This window comes from Saccopteryx leptura, chromosome 1 (genome assembly GCF_036850995.1).
Source record: "Saccopteryx leptura isolate mSacLep1 chromosome 1, mSacLep1_pri_phased_curated, whole genome shotgun sequence".
Classification (NCBI taxonomy): domain Eukaryota; kingdom Metazoa; phylum Chordata; class Mammalia; order Chiroptera; family Emballonuridae; genus Saccopteryx; species Saccopteryx leptura.
In genome coordinates, this window is record NC_089503.1 from 233376 (window position 1) to 254171 (window position 20796).

The 20796-nt window shown below is 40.4% G+C and overlaps 2 protein-coding genes across 4 annotated transcripts in view; both read left to right on the forward strand.

Moving 5' to 3' along the window:
* The window catches only part of LOC136391045 (histone-lysine N-methyltransferase PRDM9-like), a 117900-nt gene that overhangs the window by 50312 nt on the left and 46792 nt on the right, over positions 1 to 20796 (forward strand). The gene's annotated exons all lie outside the window — the stretch shown is intronic.
* LOC136389645 (zinc finger protein 337-like) lies at positions 3809 to 5321 on the forward strand. The gene is given in 1 exon segment (XM_066361484.1): positions 3809 to 5321. A coding segment is annotated over 1 exon segment (1377 nt). The 3' UTR covers positions 5186 to 5321.

Here is a 20796-nt window from a genome sequence, read left to right on the forward strand (position 1 = left end):
ACAGACCCCTTAACATTTCCTGCAGCACTGGTTAGGTTGTAATGAATTCCTTGAGTTTTTTTGTTTGTTTGTTTTCTTTTTTGGTCTGGGAAGCTTTTTATTTCTTCTTCAATTTTAAATGATAGTCTTGTTGGATCAAGTAGTCTTGGTTGTAGTCTCTTGTTCTGCATTACTTTGAATATTTCTTGCCATTCCCTTCTGGCCTCAAATATTTCTGTTGAGAGGTTGGAAGTCATTCTTATGGGGGCTCCTTCGTAGGTTATAATTTTTTTTTCTCTAGCAGCTTTTAATATTTTCTCTTTATCTCTTAGCTTTGGTATTTTAATTATGATGTGTCTTGGTGTAGATCTTTTGGGGTTTCTCTTTAATGGAGTTCTCTGTGTTTCTTGAACTTGTGAAATTTTTCCTTGCAACAATTTAGGGAGATTTTCAGCTATGACTTTGTTGAATACAGTTTCTATCCCTTGTTCTTTCTCTTCTTCTTTATGAACCCCTATAATGCGGATGTTATTTCTCTTCATGTTATCACAGAGCTGTCTTAGAATTACCTCAGACTTTTTGAGTCTCTTTTTTCTGCTCTGCTTCCATGCCTTTATTTATCATGTTTTCTAACTTGCTGATTCGATCCTCAGCTTCATCCATTCTGCTTTTAATTCCTTTTATTGTGGTCTTTATTTCTGATATTGTATTTGTCACCTCTGACTGATTTTTAAAAAATATTTCAATGTCCTTTTTTATACTTGCTATCTCTTTTCTTAGGTGTTTGTAATGACCTTAGAACAACATCCATTGTTGTTCTAAGATTACTAGCATCCTAACAATCATTATTCTAAACTCTGTATCCAGCAGTTTGGTTATTTCCATATCACACAGTTTGTTTTCTGGAGATTTCTCTTGTGGTTTTATTTGGATTGCACTTTTCTGTCTTCTCATTATGTCTGTGTGTTTGGGTGTGTTGTTTGTACGGCTGTTTGAGTCTAGGTTTGGTGTTGTCTGCTTCTGACTTTTATTTGTGTTATTCCTAGGTCTTCTTGGGTTGTTGTCAGCTGTCGTTTGTAATCCACTCTCAGGTTTGGCTTTTCTAGTTGAGCCATTTTGAAGTCTTGATTTGTTTGTTTTCTTCTGAGTTATCTCAGTGGTAGTCTTGTTTACTGATCTCAGCAGGGGGCTTATTTGAAACTGTATCCAGGAATGTGGTGGATGTAACCTGAGACTCTGAGGGCATGATCTGCCAGTTACTCTCTCTGGGGTCAGGGTGTTTTCTCAGGTTCAGTAGGGGAGGTGTATCTCAGATCTCCATGGAGATCTGGGTTACTGCCCCTCCTCCCCACTTCTTGTTTTCATCTTTGTCTTCTTGCGTTGATTGGAGCTGGAGAGATATCTTGAGATGGGTGACCCAGAACCACTTGTTTTGTGTTATGTGGAAGGATAAACCCCTCCCCCAGCTACGGCCTACTCCAGCACTGGATGAGTCAGCTTCTCAGGTCCTCCCATGCATTCCTCTGCCAGTCACTGTCTGTCACTCTCCCCCCTTTCCTTTTGGAAGGTAAGCCAGCCCTTTCAACACACCTCATTCTCAGGTCCCAGGCAAGTGGCTGTAAGCTATATTTACTACTCTTTTCCTTGGAATGAGAACCCTTCTGTGCTCTCAGCCTCACAATCCCTTTGTTCCCTTAAGCAGGGGAGACTCACCATTCCTTGGTACTCCCTACCAGGCACAGTGTGGCTTGTTCTTTGCTCCTTACTTTTTAGAGCTGTTCTTGTAGTCCAGATTTGGTTTTTCACACTGATCTTAAATTATTTTGTAATCCAGTTTGGAGGTGTGAGCTGGGAGTCTGTGCATTTGCCTACTTTGCTGCCATCTTCAGGTGTCTCTAGGACAAATATTTCTTGACAAGCCAAACATTTCCTAAGCCCTTTTGATTCTGTTTGTTCACTGCTCCTGCCATTCCCCAGGAACCAGGTGAAATAAAAAACTGCCAGTAACCAAATAAGCAAGGAACATGATAGCCTTTTAACACAGCACTAACCTTAATTTTCTATGATGATAGAAAAAATTTAAAATTTTTAATTTTTTTAAGTGAGAGAAAGAAAGATATATTCCTTAATGTGCCCCAACCAGGATCCACCCAGCAACCCAAGCCTGAGGTTCATGCTCAGACTAGCTGAGTTATCCTCAGCGCCTGAGTTCAACACTTGAACCAACTAAACTATCGAGCTGGTGATCGAACCAATCAAGCAACTGGCTGTGGGAGAGGAAAAGAGAGAGAAGGGGAAGAGAAGCAGATAGTCACTTTTCATTTGTGCCCTGACTGAATTTTGAACCTGGGATGTCCACATGACAAGCCAACACTCTATCCACTGGGAAAACTAGCATGGGCCTGTTTTCTGAGGACCACCTCTGTCTAGCATATAGGGTAAGAGCAGAGGTCCAATAGATGCCCAGAAGCCTGGAATGCAGTGCTGTGATCCGAGCTGAGATACTGGAAACCTTCCTGAGTGAGGTGGGATGATGGTGCTGTTCTTGGCTATAGGGTGGTGTATTCTTTAAGTTTTGCTTTGTTAATTTTTGGAGAATACAGTTCAGTGGGAATCCTCTCAAAGATTACTTTATCTCCAAGTAAGAGAGGATTATGAATTAGCTGGAGAGGGATTGAAGTCAGGCATGTAAGAAGTATGATTGGGAAACCTGGCTGGTTAGCTCAGTTGGTTAGAGCTCCAACCTGTAATACCAGGTTGAGCCCAGGTCAGGGCACATACAAGAAATGACCAATGATTTCATGTCTACGTAGAACAATGAATAAATGCCTCTCTTTCTCTCTTTTTTGTCTTTTTTTCTTCTCCTCTTCTTCTTATTCTTCTTCTACATCCTCCTCTTTTTGTCCTCAAAAAGCAATAAATTTTTAAAAGGTGTGGCTAGGAAAATATTTTGAAAAAAAACTTTGCATTGTATATAAAATGGGCTGATACTGAATAAAATCAAGTATGAATATTTGATGTGAAGCTTGAGGAAAAACATATTGTCAGTTTTATCATCTGTCAGAAACAATGATGGAAGTAATTTCTAGTTGGGGTCAGTGGTCTCTATAGAGAACTGTGCTAAAAGCTACATGTATATAGGAAATGTCAGCATTGGTCCACCCATACAAGGAGTGAAACAGCCCCTGATGCTATTTGACAGTCCCACATCTGGCAATGCATAGAAAGGACCCTTGATATTGTCTTTCTGAATTTCTAAAGAAGATATAGTACATAAACATGAAAAGAGAAAACAGGCTGTAAAAAAACACTTTGGGAGAGACAAAGATTACATTGTCAACCTCATAATAATGACTCGTGGGACAGGTCTAAAAAAAACATATGACCCAGGCAGCCTTATAAACATCTATCCTGACCAAAATTTTCTCTTTCAGCAGAACCACAGCCAGAGATACACCCATGTTCTTCCTTCTCTCTGGCCTTCTCCAGTCAACATGTGGGATGCAATCACCCCTCTGATATTCTCCCAGGAACATCTATAAGAAAACACCTCCAATCAAAGGATCCCTACACAGAGGATGAAAGTCAGCAGCAGCAACATACTGATACACACAATGAGGATGGCAAAGCTGAAAGTCAAAAGTTCAAAGAGAAGTACAAACATTTGATTAAAAGAAACAGGCCAAGGAGGATTTCAAGGACCTTTTTCAAACTTCCCAAAGGACACATAGGAAGCTCTAGTGAGCAAGAGAGAATGATACAGAAAGCACTGAGCAGAGGCCCGAATGGGAATTCAGTGGACACAGAAAAACTGTCTATGAGAGTAGTAATGTCAACAAATGAAGTTATCAAGTATGGAGAATGTTTGCAAGGCTTTGATAATGGGTCACATCTCCTCAAAAACCAGAGAACACACTCAGGGGAGAAGAACTATGCTTGCAGGGAGTGTGAGCGAGGCTTTACAAAAGAGTCAGACCTCCTCAGACACCAGAGGACACACTCAGGGAAGAAGCCCAATGTTTGCAGGGAGTGTGAACAACTCTTTTCCCTGAAGTCACATCTCACACTGCAGAGAACACACTCAGGGGAGAAGCCCTATGTTTGCAAGGAGTGTGAACGATGCTTTTCACAGAAGTCAAGTCTCTTCAGACACCAGAGGATACACTCAGGGGAGAAGCCCTATGTTTGCAGGGAGTGTGAGTGACGCTTTACAGAAAAGTCAGATCTCATCACACACCAGAGAACACACTCAGGGGAGAAGCCCTATGTTTGCAGGGAGTGTGAACGAGGCTTTACACGAAAGTCACATCTCTTTACACACCAGAGAACACACTCAGGGGAGAAGCCCTATGTTTGCAGGGAGTGTGAGCAATGCTTTTCACAGAAGTCAAGTCTCTTTAGACATCAGAGGATACACTCAGGGGAGAAGCCCTATGTTTGCAGGGAGTGTAAGCGACGCTTTACAGAAAAGTCAAATCTCATCACACACCAGAGAACACACTCAGGGGAGAAGCCCTATGTTTGCAGGGAGTGTGAACGAGGTTTTACACGAAAGTCACATCTCTTTACACACCAGAGAACACACTCAGGGGAGAAGCCCTATGTTTGCAAGGAGTGTGAGCGATGCTTTTCACAGGAGTCAAGTCTCTTCAGACATCAGAGGATACACTCAGGGGAGAAGCCCTATGTTTGCAGTGAATGTGAGCGACGCTTTAACGAAAAGTCGGATCTCATTGCACACCAGAGAACACACTCAGGGGAGAAGCCCTATGTTTGCAGGGAGTGTGAGCAAGGATTTTCAAAGAAGTCAACTCTCCTAAGGCACCAGAGAATACACTCAGGGGAGAAGACCTATGTTTGCAGGGAGTGTGAACGAGGCTTTACACGAAAGTCAGTTCTCCTAATACACCAGAGGACACACTCAGGGGAGAAACCTTTTGTTTGCAGGGAGTGTAAGCAAGGATTTTCACAGAAGTCAAGCCTCTTCAGACACCAGAGGATACACTCAGGGGAGAAGCCCTATGTTTGCAGGGAGTGTGAGCAATGCTTTACACAAAAGTCAGATCTCATCACACACCAGAGAACACACTCAGGGGAGAAGCCCTATGTTTGCAGGGAGTGTGAACAAGGCTTTACACAAAAATCACATCTCATCACGCACCAGAGAACACACTCAGGGGAGAAGCCCTATGTTTGCAGGGAGTGAGAGCGAGGGTTTTACAGAAGTCAACTCTCATCAAACAACAGAGGACACACTCAAGGGAGAAGCCCTTTGTTTGCAAGGAGAGTGAGTGAATCATTAGCAATAAATTGTATCTCCACATTCATAGCTCTTACACAGGTCATACACCAGCTCTGAGGGGACTTCATAGGAAGTTTACTGACCCTTTACCCTCATTAGATTGTAATTAGTACAGAAGTAACTAGTTAAACAACTTCACTTTCATGACAAAAGATGAGCTGGACAAATAGTTTCTCAAGTGATATGGGAATGTCAACACCCATATTCTCCTGGTCTCTCGTCCTCTGTTCTAATAAATCTTATCTTCATAAAACTATGATGCCCATATACCTCATTCTTTCCCTCCCCATCACTGAAAGCAAAGAGTTCCCAGAGGGCCATAGAGAACTCACACTGTCAAGCACAGAAACTCAACCCCTAAAAAATGTAGAAATCTGAAGTCAATTTACATAGGTTACTTCTCAGGGAGAGGGATTTGAGACAGACTCACCAGGGAAAGGGATTTCCTTCACTCCAGGGAAGTGAGACTTCTCTCCTAGTAGGCTCACCACCCTCCTCCCTTGGCTTTTCTTGGCTCTTGTCCTGGTTTTCTCTGACCTCTGTAGTCTCTGGTGAAAACCAGGAAGAAATATGTGCATGTGCATGTCTGTGTCCCTGTCTTAGGCTGGGCAGCTAGTCTCCCTCACTCTCTCTTCACTGTTTCTTCAGGGTGAGAATCTTATGGTGTACACCACATGGACTCTAGATCATTCCATAGTGGGTTTCAATCTCAGCTCTGCCTTCACCAGCTTTGCGACCTAAGGCAAGATTCTCAACTTCTCTGTGCCTATTTTTTAATCTATAAAATGGGAATGGTGCCTGACCAAGCAGTGGTGCAGTGCATAGAGCATTGGAATGAGATCAAAATGACCCAGGTTTAAAACACCAAGGTTGCTGGCATGAGCACAGGCTCACCAGCTTGAGTGCAGGGTTGCATACCTGAGCATGGAATCATAGACATGACATTATGGTCCCTGTCTTGAAGTTCAATGTTGCTGTCATGAGCAAAAAGTCACTTGTTCTCCTTTAGTCTCCTGTTCAAGGCACATAAGAGAGAGAAATCAATGAACAACTAAGGTGCTCTAACAAAGAATTAATGCTTCTTATCTCATTTCCTTCCTGTTTGTCACTATCTGTCCCTTTCTCCATCTCTCTAAAATAAAAATTGCTTTTCTGTCTCCACACTCTAACATAGATAAAATAAATAAAATGACTAAACTCTCCAGATCAAGGCATATATGAAAGTTGATGCTTTCTTTTCCCCCCTTCTCTCTCTCTCTCTCTCTCTCTCTCTCTCTCTCTCTCTCTCTCTCTATCTCCACTCTCTAAAATAAATGTTAAAAATAAATAAATAAAATAGAAATTGCTACATGATCAGTCTACAGGATTGGAGATCTTCCTTCCAAATGTTTGGAGTTATTTTGGCTCAGATAAACTTAAAAACTTTCAGTTTTCATGTTTCATATTTCAACAAGACCAAGTACCTAACCTTGTAAAAATAAGCTCTACCTGACATATGATTAGAAAATGGCAAATTCAGACTACTATATTATGGCACTCACATCTGTTAGAACTGCTAAATTTAAATATGACAGTACCAATGTTCTCATGCATTCATTAATTCTTAGATGTCCCCTGACTAAGGATTCAGCCTATAACTTTGGTGTATCAGAATGACGCTCTAACTAACTAAGCTTCCTGGCCAGGGCATAACCATGGATTCCATCCAACTCATTTAAAGATAGAAAACACCTCTTTCAGAATCAAAAGATTACCACCAAAAAAAGAAAACCAGTAGAGAGAAAACTTACTTAACATAAGCAGGTAAGTGCATCAACTGAGGAAGGAGGGGCAAACCCCCTCTTCACTGAGAAGAAAAAAACAAGAAAAATGCAAGAGAAGGGAGCCTGCATGGGTAACTGAGTCAGACAGTTCTAGATTAACTACTTTCTATAGTTCTCTGAAAAGGTGCCTGGGGCCACTTGCTACACAGAGCAAGGAAGATAAAACTTATCTGAAAACCCCTTTTTCTTTTCTCAAAAGCATTTAAGAAACCATGTTTACATACCTTAGTTATAAATGCCAACACTTATCCTCTTATTCCACCTAAATTCACCCTCCCATTCTGGAGTCATGAGAGTGACATGTGCCTCTAGACAATGGGATCACGAGACTCTTGCATGAATATTTGTATTCTGTAAAAGGTATATAAGATGTAAGAAATCTAACTTTGAGGAGCACACGTTTGGTTTTCTCTTTGGGGATCATGCTGCTCCACAAGCTAAATAAATTCTACTTCCTTCATCAAGTTGTCTGGGCATTTTTGTCCTGCCTTGATTCCTGCAATACAACCACTGACAGATAATGCACTGTACCCACCCTTGTTTCTCCTTACCACCACAAAGGTGTTATTCCAAAAATGCACATGACCTAACAGCAGTGACACAGACTGAGGACACATTTAAAAGGGACCATATTGCACTATAAAGCAAGTGACAACAAACTTTCAAGATGTGAAATTATATAACCTGTTTCCACCTCTCATGACAGCTGACCTTGAAATCCTTATTAGCAGATAAACCAGGAAGTCCTTTTACTTGCACTTATAAAATACAATTTTAAATAACCTGTAACATACATGGTAATTAGAATTCTAAAATAATTTTATCTACTGAAAGAGAATAATTTTAAAAAAACTATGGTGCCCTGAACAGATGGCTCAGTGCATGGAGTGTCCCCCTGTGTGCCAAGGTTTTGGGGTTTTTTGCAGGTCTCAGCACCTAAGAGAAGTGACCAAGAAATAATTTTATGTTTCTTTGTCTTTCTCAAATCAATGTAAAAAATTAAAAATTTAATGGAAAAAGCTGTGATAGACCTGCAACATGCCTAGTGCATTTCCCTCAACAGAAAGGCAGAAAACAAAGAAAAGAGAAACAAACTAAAAAATGCAGATATCTCTTTGAACCATATTTCTATATTTCACCTAGAAAAGACTTTTTTTTTACCATCAACAATCTAATTCTGCACCTCACAGTGTTTTCTGCCCGTTTCTGCCTCACATAGTGCCTCTCCTACACTGGAACCATTTTTCTCTCACTTTCCCAAAACACATGACCTGAAGATGCCATAGTGGAGACAGGTGAGCAAGAGGGGGCATCCCAACTTTTTGTCACTGTCCCAAGAGAAGAAAATCTCCATGCGGGGGAGTCTTCCCTGATAGAGGTCGTCACCACCTGTCAGAGAGCTCCAAGAGAGAGAAAGAGTGGAGAGGTTCGGCTAGGCGCCTAGTCTTTCTGAGCAGTCTACTGAGACTGAAAGTCCAACCCCTCAAAAACTGAGGCATGTCAGAGAAAACCATCTGACCAGAGCAAATTTTTGTGGAAAAGAGAAGCCAACTGGGGAAGGGGAAGGAAGAAAACTCCTTACCTTCTTGTCCGGCAAGGGTTCGGGACATGGTCAGATTGCCGGCCAATCAACCTACAATTACATGTCCAAACAGAATCAGAGAGTAAGCCTGGGATGAGCTGCCATTGCCCATTGCTTCTCTGATTGTAAGTTTGGATGGCAAAGAGGGATCGTCCAGGAAACCGGTACCCCGTCCCACATTTTGGCACCAAATATAGGAATCTATCAGAGTCTGAAAAGACCAGAGTAACGGGCTTTATTGAAAGAATGAAAGAAACCCCGCTGGGCACTACTCTGGGGAGAAGGGCACTGGTACAGACTATGAGGCAAATTTTATAGAGTTTGGAAAAGTCTTGAGCAAGTACTGAGTCAGAGTTCTGGTATGTTCCCTTTGGCAGTTTTATGGTTTCAGCTTCCCAGAACTCTTCTGCCTCAGGGGCGATTGTCCAGTAAGTAAGGGTGAGGTCAGGAAGCCAGGTGGAAGAACCCAAGGGCAGTTGGAATTTCTGGTAAATTCATGTATCTATCACAAAATATGGGGCAAAACACAATTTTCCAGATTATTTTTTTAATCCACTGAGACTTTGATTACCAGCAACTGTCGTGAGTTTGGCTAAAATGAACTCATAAATATTCTACAGGTCTGGACGTTGCTTAAGTTGACATGGGAGACAGGGGGGAGGGGGAAGAGGATCCCTCTCCTCACTAAACATCTCCATGGAAGTAGAGCCACTCTACAGAGGGAGGGCTCCTTACTTGGATGGTCACCAAATCCAAAAACGGAGACCCTCTCCAGGGACATACCCCCCTCTCCAGGGAGGAAGCTCCTAAGAGAGGCTGCAGCTCCTTTCCAGGGACTGACCAGGCCACAGGGAAATGTCCTGCCCTCGAAGTCTATGCCCTAAGTCAGGGGTTCCCAAACTTTTTACACAGGGGGCCAGTTCACTGTCCCTCAGACCACTGGAGGGCCGGACTATAAAAAAAACTATGAACAAATCCCTATGCACACTGCACATATCTTATTTTAAAGTAAAAAAACAAAACAAAATGGGAACAAATACAATATTTAAAATAAAGAACAATAAATAAATAAATAAATAAAATAAAAAACAAGTAAATTTAAATCAACAAACTGACCAGTATTTCAATGGGAACTATGGGCCTGCTTTTGGCTAATGAGATGGTCAATGTGCTCCTCTCACTGACCACCAATGAAAGAGGTGCCCCTTCCAGAAGTGTGGCAGGGGCCGGATAAATGGCCTCAGGGGGCCACATGCAGCCCGCGGGCTGTAGTTTGGGGACCCCTGCCCTAAGCTGTCCCTGCCTCGCACCACCCCATCCCTCGCTGTCTACCCTGTCCCGCGGTGCCCCACTTGCCTCTTCATCGCATCGCCATCCACCCTGCCCCCATGCAGCTCTGCGATGTCTGCCCCACTTCCCACCATTCCCGCCCCTCACAATCTATGCCCACACCATGCCCGCCCCGCACCCCGCCTAGTCTCCCATCCTGCCTCGCCCCATCCCGCTCATTCCCCAACTCATAGTTTTCACCATGCGCCCGCCCCTAGCCGGTCCCGCCCTCCACAGCCAAGCCCAGTCCCCTGCCCCGTCATGTCCTTGCCCCACGTCATGCGCCCTACACCACGCTGTCTGCACCTCAGGCCATCCGCGTGCCTCCTTTCCCCGCCTCTCGTCATTTCTGCCCCATGTCATGCCTAAAACAGAAGCATGCAAAGAAATTCAAAGTGAATAAATGGGAAAAGACACCTCGGTGATGCACAAATAGGTTGACAGTTTCTGGTTACATGCACCCAGATAGCAGCAGAGGAAAAAACTTTCTGGTGACTTTTACCTAGCTGTTATTATCAAGATGCACACGAGGTGGCAGCAGAGAAGCGTGCTTGGAAAACATTTACCAGAGATTACACTGTATGTTCTTTCAAGCAAGTTTCAACAACTTTTAACCATTGAAATGATATAAAGCATGTTTCTTCTTGTCATTACACTTAATCTAGAAATCAGTAATAGAAACTAACTAGAAAACCCTTACTTTTTTAAGTTAAGAAATTTACTCCTACATACCCCCCCCCATCAAAATGAATAATTCAAGTTAAAACTACATAAAAAAAAACCTATGGCAAAATATATGAATACATTTTAGGGGGAAAAACCGAAAAATACACAGTTTTCCCACCTATACTAAGAACCAGGATAGTAAATTAAATCCAGAGAAAGTAAAAGAATGAAATGTTCACAGAGACATCTGGAGGGTGTATACCATATTTCCCCATGCATAAGACTGATCCTTTTTTGAAAAATTTGGGATCTAAAAACTGGGTGCATCTTATACAGTGCTTGCAAGTTTTTTACTTGCATTTCCTGCTTATTCACATTTGTTATCTTTTTCTCAAATTTTGGGCCCCAAAATTAAGGTGCGTCTTATACATGGAGGCATTTTATACATGGGGAAATATGCTACTTTACAACCTTACAAGTTTTTTCCACTTGGGATAAGATTTTGAAAAAAAAAATTCATTCCTCCATACAATTTAAGCTGCAACAACAACAACAAAAAGCCATTGTCATTTTTTACATTTTTTTTTTAGAGAGAGACAGAGAGTCAGAGAGAGGGATAGACAGGGACAGACAGACAGGAACAAAGAGAGATGAGAAGCATCAATCATTAGTTTTTCATTGCACATTGCAACACCTTAGTTGTTCATTGATTGCTTTCTCATATGTGCCTTGACCGCGGGCCTTCAGCAGACCCAGTAACCCCTTGTGGGAGCCAGCAACCTTGGGTTTAAGCTGGTGGGCTTTTTTTGCTCAAACCAGATGAGCCACGCTCAAGCTGGCAACCTCGGGGTCTCAAACCTGGGTTTTCTGCATCCCAGTCCGACGCTTCATCCACTGTGCCACCGCCTGGTCAGGCATTTTTTACATTTTTTAAAATATTTTAATTATTAATCTTAGAGGAAGGCGGTGGAGGAGGGGAGACAGACAGACAGTCAGAAACACCAATGTTTCTGTATGTGCCCTGACCCAGGATCAAACCTATGACATTATTGTATGGGTGTGATGCTCTAAAATACTAAGCTCTCTGGTGAGAGAAAGCCATTGTCTTTTGGGAAAAATAAAAGTACATGAAAAAACCTAAGGTAATTTTTAAAAATAATAATTCAGTCTGCTGTTGTGACAACACCAAAAGTCTTTTCTTTGCTCTTGACAGTCAGGGGCATAAACACTATTACTAATAGTTTAGCACAAAGTTGCCTCTTTTCTAATGTGCACTTTTTCTTGTGCCATGTTAGCAGTCCAGACTGAGAGACCCCCTAAGCTGGGGGCTTCCAGAAGTTATCTGAGTCAGGGTCACCACTTACAAGCTAGGTTCTTTTGGTCACAGAACACCTCCCAGGGTATTTGTTTTGTCACTTGTAAATTTTCTCAGTTTTATAGCTAGATGAAAACACACATTGCTAAAGGACTGAGACTTTGGCTTCAGCTCAGCCTTCTGAGAAGCTGAGATATTGGACCTCACCACCATCCATCAAAACTGAAACCAAAGACATTGCACTGCCAAATCCAGTTCTTGTCACAACTGATAATTATATTATTTTTGTATATTTTTATTACCTCTGTCTACCCCATGACAGCGTAGTATTCATAAAGACAGAAAGTGAGTCTGTCTCATTCACTATAGACAACCAGTGTCGAGCACAGTGCCCAGCACATAACAAAAGTACAATAAATATTTATTGGATAAGTGAATAGTCATTTGTATATGTAAGAATGAGACGGTACTCGAACAACAGATGTGCAGGTTTTACTAGAGGAGAAAGACCTGCCAGGGCACTTCTCTGGGAAGAAGGGCCCCCGAAACAGACTGAGGTAAAACTTTATAGGTTTGGGGATAGCCTCGATCAAGGGTGTGCTGGTATGTTGGGCTTTCTGGAATAGTCCTTTTTGGGGTGATTGAGCAGCTTCTAGGAATTCCTTTGTCCCAGAGGCAACTGTCCGGTAATTAAGGGTGGGGTCAGGCAGCCAAGTGGAACAGCAAAAGGGCAGTTGTAATTTATGTATCTATCAGTATACATATACAGATATACACAAATAACAGACACACATTGACACAGAGAGATATGCTCATGTGCAATGCACATCTATGCACACAGATGTACACACACCTATTCTACCTTGGTACATATAGATAGAGAAATATAATAGGTACACAGAGACTATGAGATGAAAATGTAGTATTAACAGTAATTATCTCTATTTGGAAAATTTGGTTTTTTTCTTATAATTTTTTCTAGCATTTCTGCAAAAAAAATACATTTTTATAATAAAAAAGTTGTTAAAATTTAATATAGTTGTCAAATCAAAGCACATCATATTTTATAATAAATTAAAGAGATTTAAATTAAAAAAGTTAAAAAGACAGAAGTAAAAATAGTAGAATGGGAAGTCACTGAGGGACTTGAGGGCCCTTTTCTGTCTATATAAACTTTTGGAAAAAGACAAAAGCAGGCTTATTAGCTGGATGAAATCAGGAGAAACAGGTTTTGGTGTCTTCTTTAGGATTCCAGAGTCTCTTCGTTGCTGAATAACTCAGTACATTAGCATTCAAAAGAATTTTCAAACAAAGAGTGTGATAAAGTAGAATCACAGGAGTTGCAGGATATGACTCCTTTCCTTATATTACTTAACATTGAGCAATATTGTTGCAAAATGATGATAAACTAAATATTACATAAAAAGACATTATTAACTTCTAATATTTAAACTAAGATTTCAGTATCACAAGGCTATAAAACAGCAAATAGAACTTAACAAAAGGCCTTTGAAATAACGTATACTTTTAACATGGAAATACTTTTAAAAAAATAGTGGGGGATTAATAAGTCACCACTCCTAACCTAGTGGTTGGAAAACCTATTAGTTAATAGAGCCAATTACTAACAGTACAAGAACTCAATTTTCTTTTAAGAGCCAAGTTTTAAATTAGAATTATATATGTAGGCACCTTCCCTATTGAGGCAGCGTCCACACTTGGCTCTTCATTCGAGAGCTATACCTAAGAGGACTAAAAGTCCTATGTGGCCTGCAAGCTCTTTGCGAATGGCAGTTTGCCAACCAGGGTTCTTAGGAGAGGAGGAAAGGAAGAGGCATCCGACATGCCTGCTTCTCTTTGCACAACCTGAGGGCTGTCTGAACCCAAGCCTGGCCAAGCGCAGGATGGCAGCAGCGGTGAGGCTCCGGGCTCATTTCCAAAGTGGCACCCATCTTTCTCAGGGATCCCGTTCTCTTCTCCTTCACCTTCAGATTAGGGACACGATTTCCATGTGAGAGGGGTGTGGATGGGCGGGTGTTTGGAACCAGCATTTCCAAAAACCAAGCCGACTTTCATTTCCTCCCCCAGGCAGTGGTTTACCTTTATTTCTTACCAAAAAAAAGCAGCAATTAAAAATACAGTTTTTATAAATTTATCTTTCTAACAGTGGGCTGCTTTAGCCTATATGAGTTTTCCAATTTTTTCCTCAATTCCCTAAAAATTCTTTTTATAATTTTTACTATTTTGGCTAATGCAAAGGGTCTCCATTATGAACTGCATGCCTCTATGTAACAGAGAGACTTGGAGAGACTTTAACATCTCCTTGGCCCTGCGGGAGTGTTGGAATTTTTCTCTAATTTTTTACCCCAGTGGAGGGCAACAAGCTACTATCTCAACCTACGGAGGGGTTATTTCTAATCATTTAATTTCCTATAATCGTATTACTCATGATTGTATTACTGCTTTTGGAGCTGCAATTTAATTTCAGAAACTGCCAATTAACTAGCAAGGTTCACACCTATGGTTTAACTTCTAAATGCTTTTTCTCTCCTTTAACATTTTGTAAAGCAAAGTTTTAATTTTTAATACTATTCCTACCCTGTTTTTTTCAAATGGGAAAAACCGCTTTTGGTCTGTAGGTGGATATTTGAAACTAGTCTCCATTCTATATTTTTAGTCACCTTACCCTTACTTTATTGCCTTTCCCCGTCACTCTGCACAGAGCAAGCTGGACCCTAGCCTAACCGTGTGTTTGGAGGCAGCAGTGGGGCTCACCTTCTGCCTGGGTGCACTGTGGTGGTGAGGGCAGGAGTGCCACTAGGAAAAGGAATGTCCACGTTTGCCTCTCCACAGCCTCGCCCTAACTCCATCGTTCTGCACACCGAGCGTCCCTGCTTGGGTTTTCTATTCCTCAAACTGCCTATTTGCTAGTCTTTCGGCTCTAGAGTCTGGATAAACACTTTCAATTTGTGGGATTCTCTTTTCTTTCTTCCTGCGGCTGCTTGTAATATGGGACATTTATTTTTCCAATGGCCCTCTTCCTTACAATAAGCGCATTGATTCTTTTCTTGCTGAGTCCTATTTTTTTCACAATTTTTTTCTTCTCTATTTTGCTCCTTTGGTGATCCCTCACCCTTAAAAAGTTTGTCTGTTGCAGTGCTGCTACTATTCCCTTAGTTATTCTTTTATCCTGTTTCAAACTCAAATCTGGCCTGACTAGGAAGACGTGGCACCCTCTTTGTATGGAGCAAGCTTTTAGCCATTGAGGTGGACTTTGTTTGAAAATTCTTTTGAATGCTAATGTACTGAGTTATTCAGCAACGAAGAGACTCTGGAATCCTAAAGAAGACACCAAAACCTGTTTCTCCTGATTTCATCCAGCTAATAAGCCTGCTTTTGTCTTTTTCCAAAAGTTTATATAGACAGAAAAGGGCCCTCAAGTCCTCAGTGAGATCTTCTGAGCATGGCTTTTAAGGTCTATAATGACCAATAAAGGAGACAGAAAAGGCAAATGGAGCCCAAAAGAGATCAGGAAAATAACAGCTTCTGGAATATACCCTTAAAGGCTCCAGTGTCTCAAAGGGGCTTCATAGGATTTCATCAGGGCCCTGCTTCAAAAGTGGAAAGAAAGGTCATTGAGCTGAGGCCTGCCAGCTTCTCAGCCCCACCAGGATACATACCTCTGCAGAGAGAAAAAGGGACACGAGAAGGTAAGCTGCCCCCTTGCTCCATGGAGGGAGGGTTCAGTCTCTTCCAACCCTAATCCAGCTACCTGTGACCTGACCTTGCCCAGCCTACTCGGACTTACCATTGAAGGCTAAAAGGTGCCCAAGGCTACTGGCCCCATCTCACAACACCGTTTATGAGCCTAAGGTATTTCTTCCAAGTAGCAGGTAAAACTGATCTCATTTCTTGTAAACACAAGGGCCATTTACTATGCCTTGCTTGAATAGTTGTTTTATCCCTTGAAGATCTCTACTGTGGGTATTAACAGTCTAATTTCTGTCACTTTGTTTAATGTATAGTGTCTCTTTTATTTCTCCTTTCTCAATGCACCATGCCTATTGTAGGCTGGGACCTGCTCCTAATTTTAGCTAGAAACATTAATTATTAGGACTTAGACTCTAGCTGCAAAGTGTAGAAATGTGACTACAGTTCCAGTGCCTTGTATACTTTTCCTGAATATGTATGACTCATGCTATTTAGGACATTTCTCAGACTAAAATAGAAATTAGGTTCATTTGTAAATAATATAAAGCAACAATGGTGTCAACATAGATTCAGTGAAATTACATTAACATGTTAAGAACATTTGTGATCCTGTTATATTAGTTAGAACTTTGCTTTGTTTAATAATCTAATAGGCTTTAGTCATTTTTATTGTATTAAGATGCTTGTTACAGTATTTGTTAACATTACCTATTTGAACTTTATTGTTTATTTTATATTTTTCCAGTCTACCTCAAAATCTGGACATAGGAATTCAAATAGATAGAAAGATGCCACCCAAAACCAGTAGGGTCTTGGGATCCTTATTGTCAAAGGTTTATTCAAAACCAATTAGAAAAATATTTAACCAAGAAAAATAAATTTTCCCAAGTAAACATTTAGAAATACACTTTAATAAAATAATTGACAATTGTTAGGAAATTGCTATATATAGTTCTTTCCAGATTTAGCTTGCCCATTCTAATATTGGACCTGCATTTATGTCTACATAATAGCTAGTAGAAAAGAAACCAAATATAAATTAGGAACTAATTTGAAGTTACATTGTGCCCACAGGTACCCAAAGGTTCAGGGCAAATAAAAAGCATGAATCAAATAGTAAAAGAAATGTAACCACTCTTTCCCTAACTACTTGCAGGATTTACAGGTTACTCAGAAAACTGTTCTAAAGAATGTTCAAGAGGTGCTTCCAGAATTACCAGGAGATCAAGTATATCACTCAAGGACTGACTCTCACGAGGATGGGTCCACACATCATAATCCTGACCACTCCCACTGTTGCTAAGGTACAAGGGTGGCATGCTCTACTTCAACCACAAACCAAATGCTGGTTGGTTTACGTATGGCGAATGCATGAAGAAACTTACTAAGGACTTTCTTTTAATTATACTTTGGGAAAAGGGAAACGGGTAAAAAAAAAAGTCAACTTAATTGTCACTAAAGATTAAAGAGTTCTGACAAAAAGTAAATTGTTATAAAAGCCAATTAGCCTGACCTGTGGTGGCGCAGTGGATAAAGCGCCGACCTGGAAATGCTGAGGTCGCCGGTTCGAAACCCTGGGCTTGCCTGGTCAAGGCACATATGGGAGTTGATACTTCGAGCTCCTCCCCCTTCTCTTTCTAGGTCTCTCTCTCTCCTCTCTAAAAATGAATAAATTAAAAAAAATAAAATAAAGTTAAAAAAAAAAAAAAAGGCCTGACCTGTGGTGGCACAGTGGATAAAGCGTCGACCTGGAAATGCTGAGGTTGCCGGTTCAAAACCCTGGGCCTGCCCGGTCAAGGCACATATGGGAGTTAATGCTTCTTGCTCCTCCCCCCCCTTCTCTCTCTCTCTCTCTCTTCTCTAAAAAAATGAATAAATAGCCTGACCAGGTGGTGGCGCAGTGGATAGAGCATCAGACTGGGATGCGGAAGGACCCAGATTCAAGACCCCGAGCTCACCAGCTTGAGTGCGGGCTCATCTGGCTTGAGCAAAGAGCTCACCAGCTTGGACCCAAGGTCGCTGGCCCCAGCAGGGGGTTACTCGGTCTGCTGAAGGCCCACGGTCAAGGCACATGTGAGAAAGCAATCAATGAACAACTAAGAAGTCGCAATGCGCAACGAGAAACTGATGATTGATGTTTCTCATCTCTCTCCATTCCTGTCTGTCTGTCCCTGTCTATCTCTGCCTCTGTAAAAAAAAAAAAAAAAAAAAAAAAAAGAAGAATAAATAAAAATTATTTTAAAAAATCCAATTAATTTTATATAAGTTGCAAAAGATTTGTACAATTTTTAGAAAATCAATCAGTACTATTTGTTTCTTTAGTGAACTGTATTGCTATTAATGCTGTTTGTTAAATAGCTATTACATGTTATAAGTTAATATCTTCTACACAACAGCTTCATGCTCTTCAGTAAATTAAGTAAATTATTTGATTTAGGAAATAAAAACAGTAGGGATTGTTGTAAGGTACAAAAAGCTACAGAATTAATATTAATATTTTAAGGAGCTTAAAGAATATTTTATTAATTTGGGCTATGCATGCAGAGAGATTTTGTAAATGATCTTTGTACTTGTGTGATTAGCATCATACCAGGATGACCAATAGCATTGTATTGTAAATGCAGAGGGGAGGAGATTTGGATTTTCTGACCTCCCCTCACACCTATAAGTAAGCAAGTGAATAGCTATCCAGGTGTAGTAAGAAAAAAATTAAAATAAACCTTATATTAATGGACCATTTACAGGTATTTGTCCCCATGGAAACTGCCTCTCCCCTCCTGAAAAGTGTGTAGTTAATGTATGTATCTTTAGACAAAGGAATAGCAAATGAACACTAGAAAATATAGGAATGTCTTTTAATGTGTAAAGTGACATTTTTACCATTGTGTTGCCTTGTAAGTTTTAATGTGTAGAAGCGTCCTTTTATGAATCCTATAGACAGATGTTATAAACTTGTTAATGAATTGTGTCCCATTCTCCCCCCCATCCTTTTCCCAAACATGTATAAGAGAAAACAAAGGTTATAAGCTTATGCTGTGATGTCAGGATTTTTCCCCACCCATGTATAATTAAGTGTATATAACCAGCACCAATAATATTATAGACACACACAATTTGGGTCTGCTGCCCTCTGTAAGCTATATGTGGCCGACATATTTAATAAATTTCCTCCTTTAATAAAACTCCTCAAAGTTTATCTACACTTGGTGTCTCTATGAAAACCCGCAGAATTGTGGATTGAGTACTTTACAACAAAAAAAGCTAAATAAGGTGAAAATAAACTACTCCTCCTGAATCCAACAACTAAAGTCAAAGAAAAACCAATGTCTCAAAAACTGTATAGACATTTGAATATGGAAAATAAGAGCATATCAGAGCAGAAGCCTATTGCTGCAGCCAATATCAGACTTTATTTAAGAACTCTCCAGTGGGTCCAAGATAGTGGCATTTGTGGACATTGAGCTTCCACCTGATGTACAAAAGCTTCCACCAAAAGCTACAAAATAATATTAATATTTTAGGAAGCTTAAAAAACATTTCATTAATATGGGCTAGGCATACAGAGAGATTTTGTAAATAATTTTTGTACTTATATGATTAGCATAAAACCAAGATGGCTGATGGCATTGTGTTGTAAATGCAAAGGGGAAGGAGACTTGGATTATCTGACCTTTTCACACACTTATGGGGAAATGAGTAAATAGCTAGCCAGGTGCAGAAAGAAAAAAAAAATTTTTTAACCTTTTCTTATATTAATGCGCCATTTACAGGCATTTGTCTCCATGGAAACTACCTCTCCCCTCCTGAAAGCATGTAGTTAATATATGTATCTCTAAACAAAGGAATAACAAATGAACACTAAAATTATAGAAATGTCTTTTAGTATGTAAAGTAACTGTTGCCTTGTAAATTTTAATATGTAAAAATATTTTTGTATACCCTATAGACGAATGTTATAAACTTGCTATTGAATTGTGTCCCATCCCCCCTTCATTCTTTTTTCATACCTGTGTAGGTGATAACAAAGCTTATACCATGATGTCAGGCTTTTTCCCCGCCCATATATACTTAAGGGTATATAACCAGCCCCTAAAATAGTATAGACGCACACGATTTGGGACTGCTGCCCCATATAAGCTTAATGCGGCCAATATATTTAAGAAATTTCCTCCTTTAATAAAACTCTTCAAAATTTATCTGGACTTGTTGTCTCTACAAAAACACGAGGAATTGTTAACTGGATACTTTATAACATTTGGTGCCCAATGTGGGGCCTAGGGTATTTTGCATTACCGGGTAGAGGCACAACGAATTGGCTGGTCTTTCCAAGAGGCTGCCCAGTCCCGCTTGAATCTTGAGGAGAGGCGTGCCACCTGACATGTTTTCAGGGCTGCTGGTCTTCCTGTGGGTCTGAACAGTCCTCCGGTAGACACCTCCTGGTTTCCAAATTCAACAATTTAGACAATTCGGCAGAGAAATAAAGAAGGTAGGTAAAGCAACTCTCTGACTTTACTGAATTTTCAGGCTTTCCTTGGTAAATTTGTTTTTTCCTTGGTAAAGCAAGTGACGACAAACTTCAGAGATTTGAAATTAGATAACCTGTTTTCTCCTCTCATGACAATTGACTTTGAAATTATTAGTAACAGAAGTAACCAGGAAGTCCTTTTACTTACACTTATAAAATATAATACAATTTTAAATAACCTGTGGCATACATTGCAATTGGAATTCTAAAATAATTTCAACTGAAAGATGATTTTTAAAAAACCAATGGTGCTCTGACCAGATGGCTCAGTGCATGGGTGTGGGTTTTGTCACAGATCTCAGCACCTAAGAGAAGTGACCAACTTGTACACAACTAAATTGAACAACTAATTGAAAAAAATGATTTCGTGCTTCTCTCTCTCTCTCTCTCTCAAATCAATGTAAAAAATGTAAGAATCCAATGGAAAAAGCTGTGATAGACCTGCAACATGCCTAGTGCATTTCTCTCAACAGAAGGCAGAAAAAGAAAAAAAGACAAACAAATAAAAAAACCCAGTTCTCTCTTTGGACCATGCTTCTATTTTTCACCTAGGAAAGACGACCT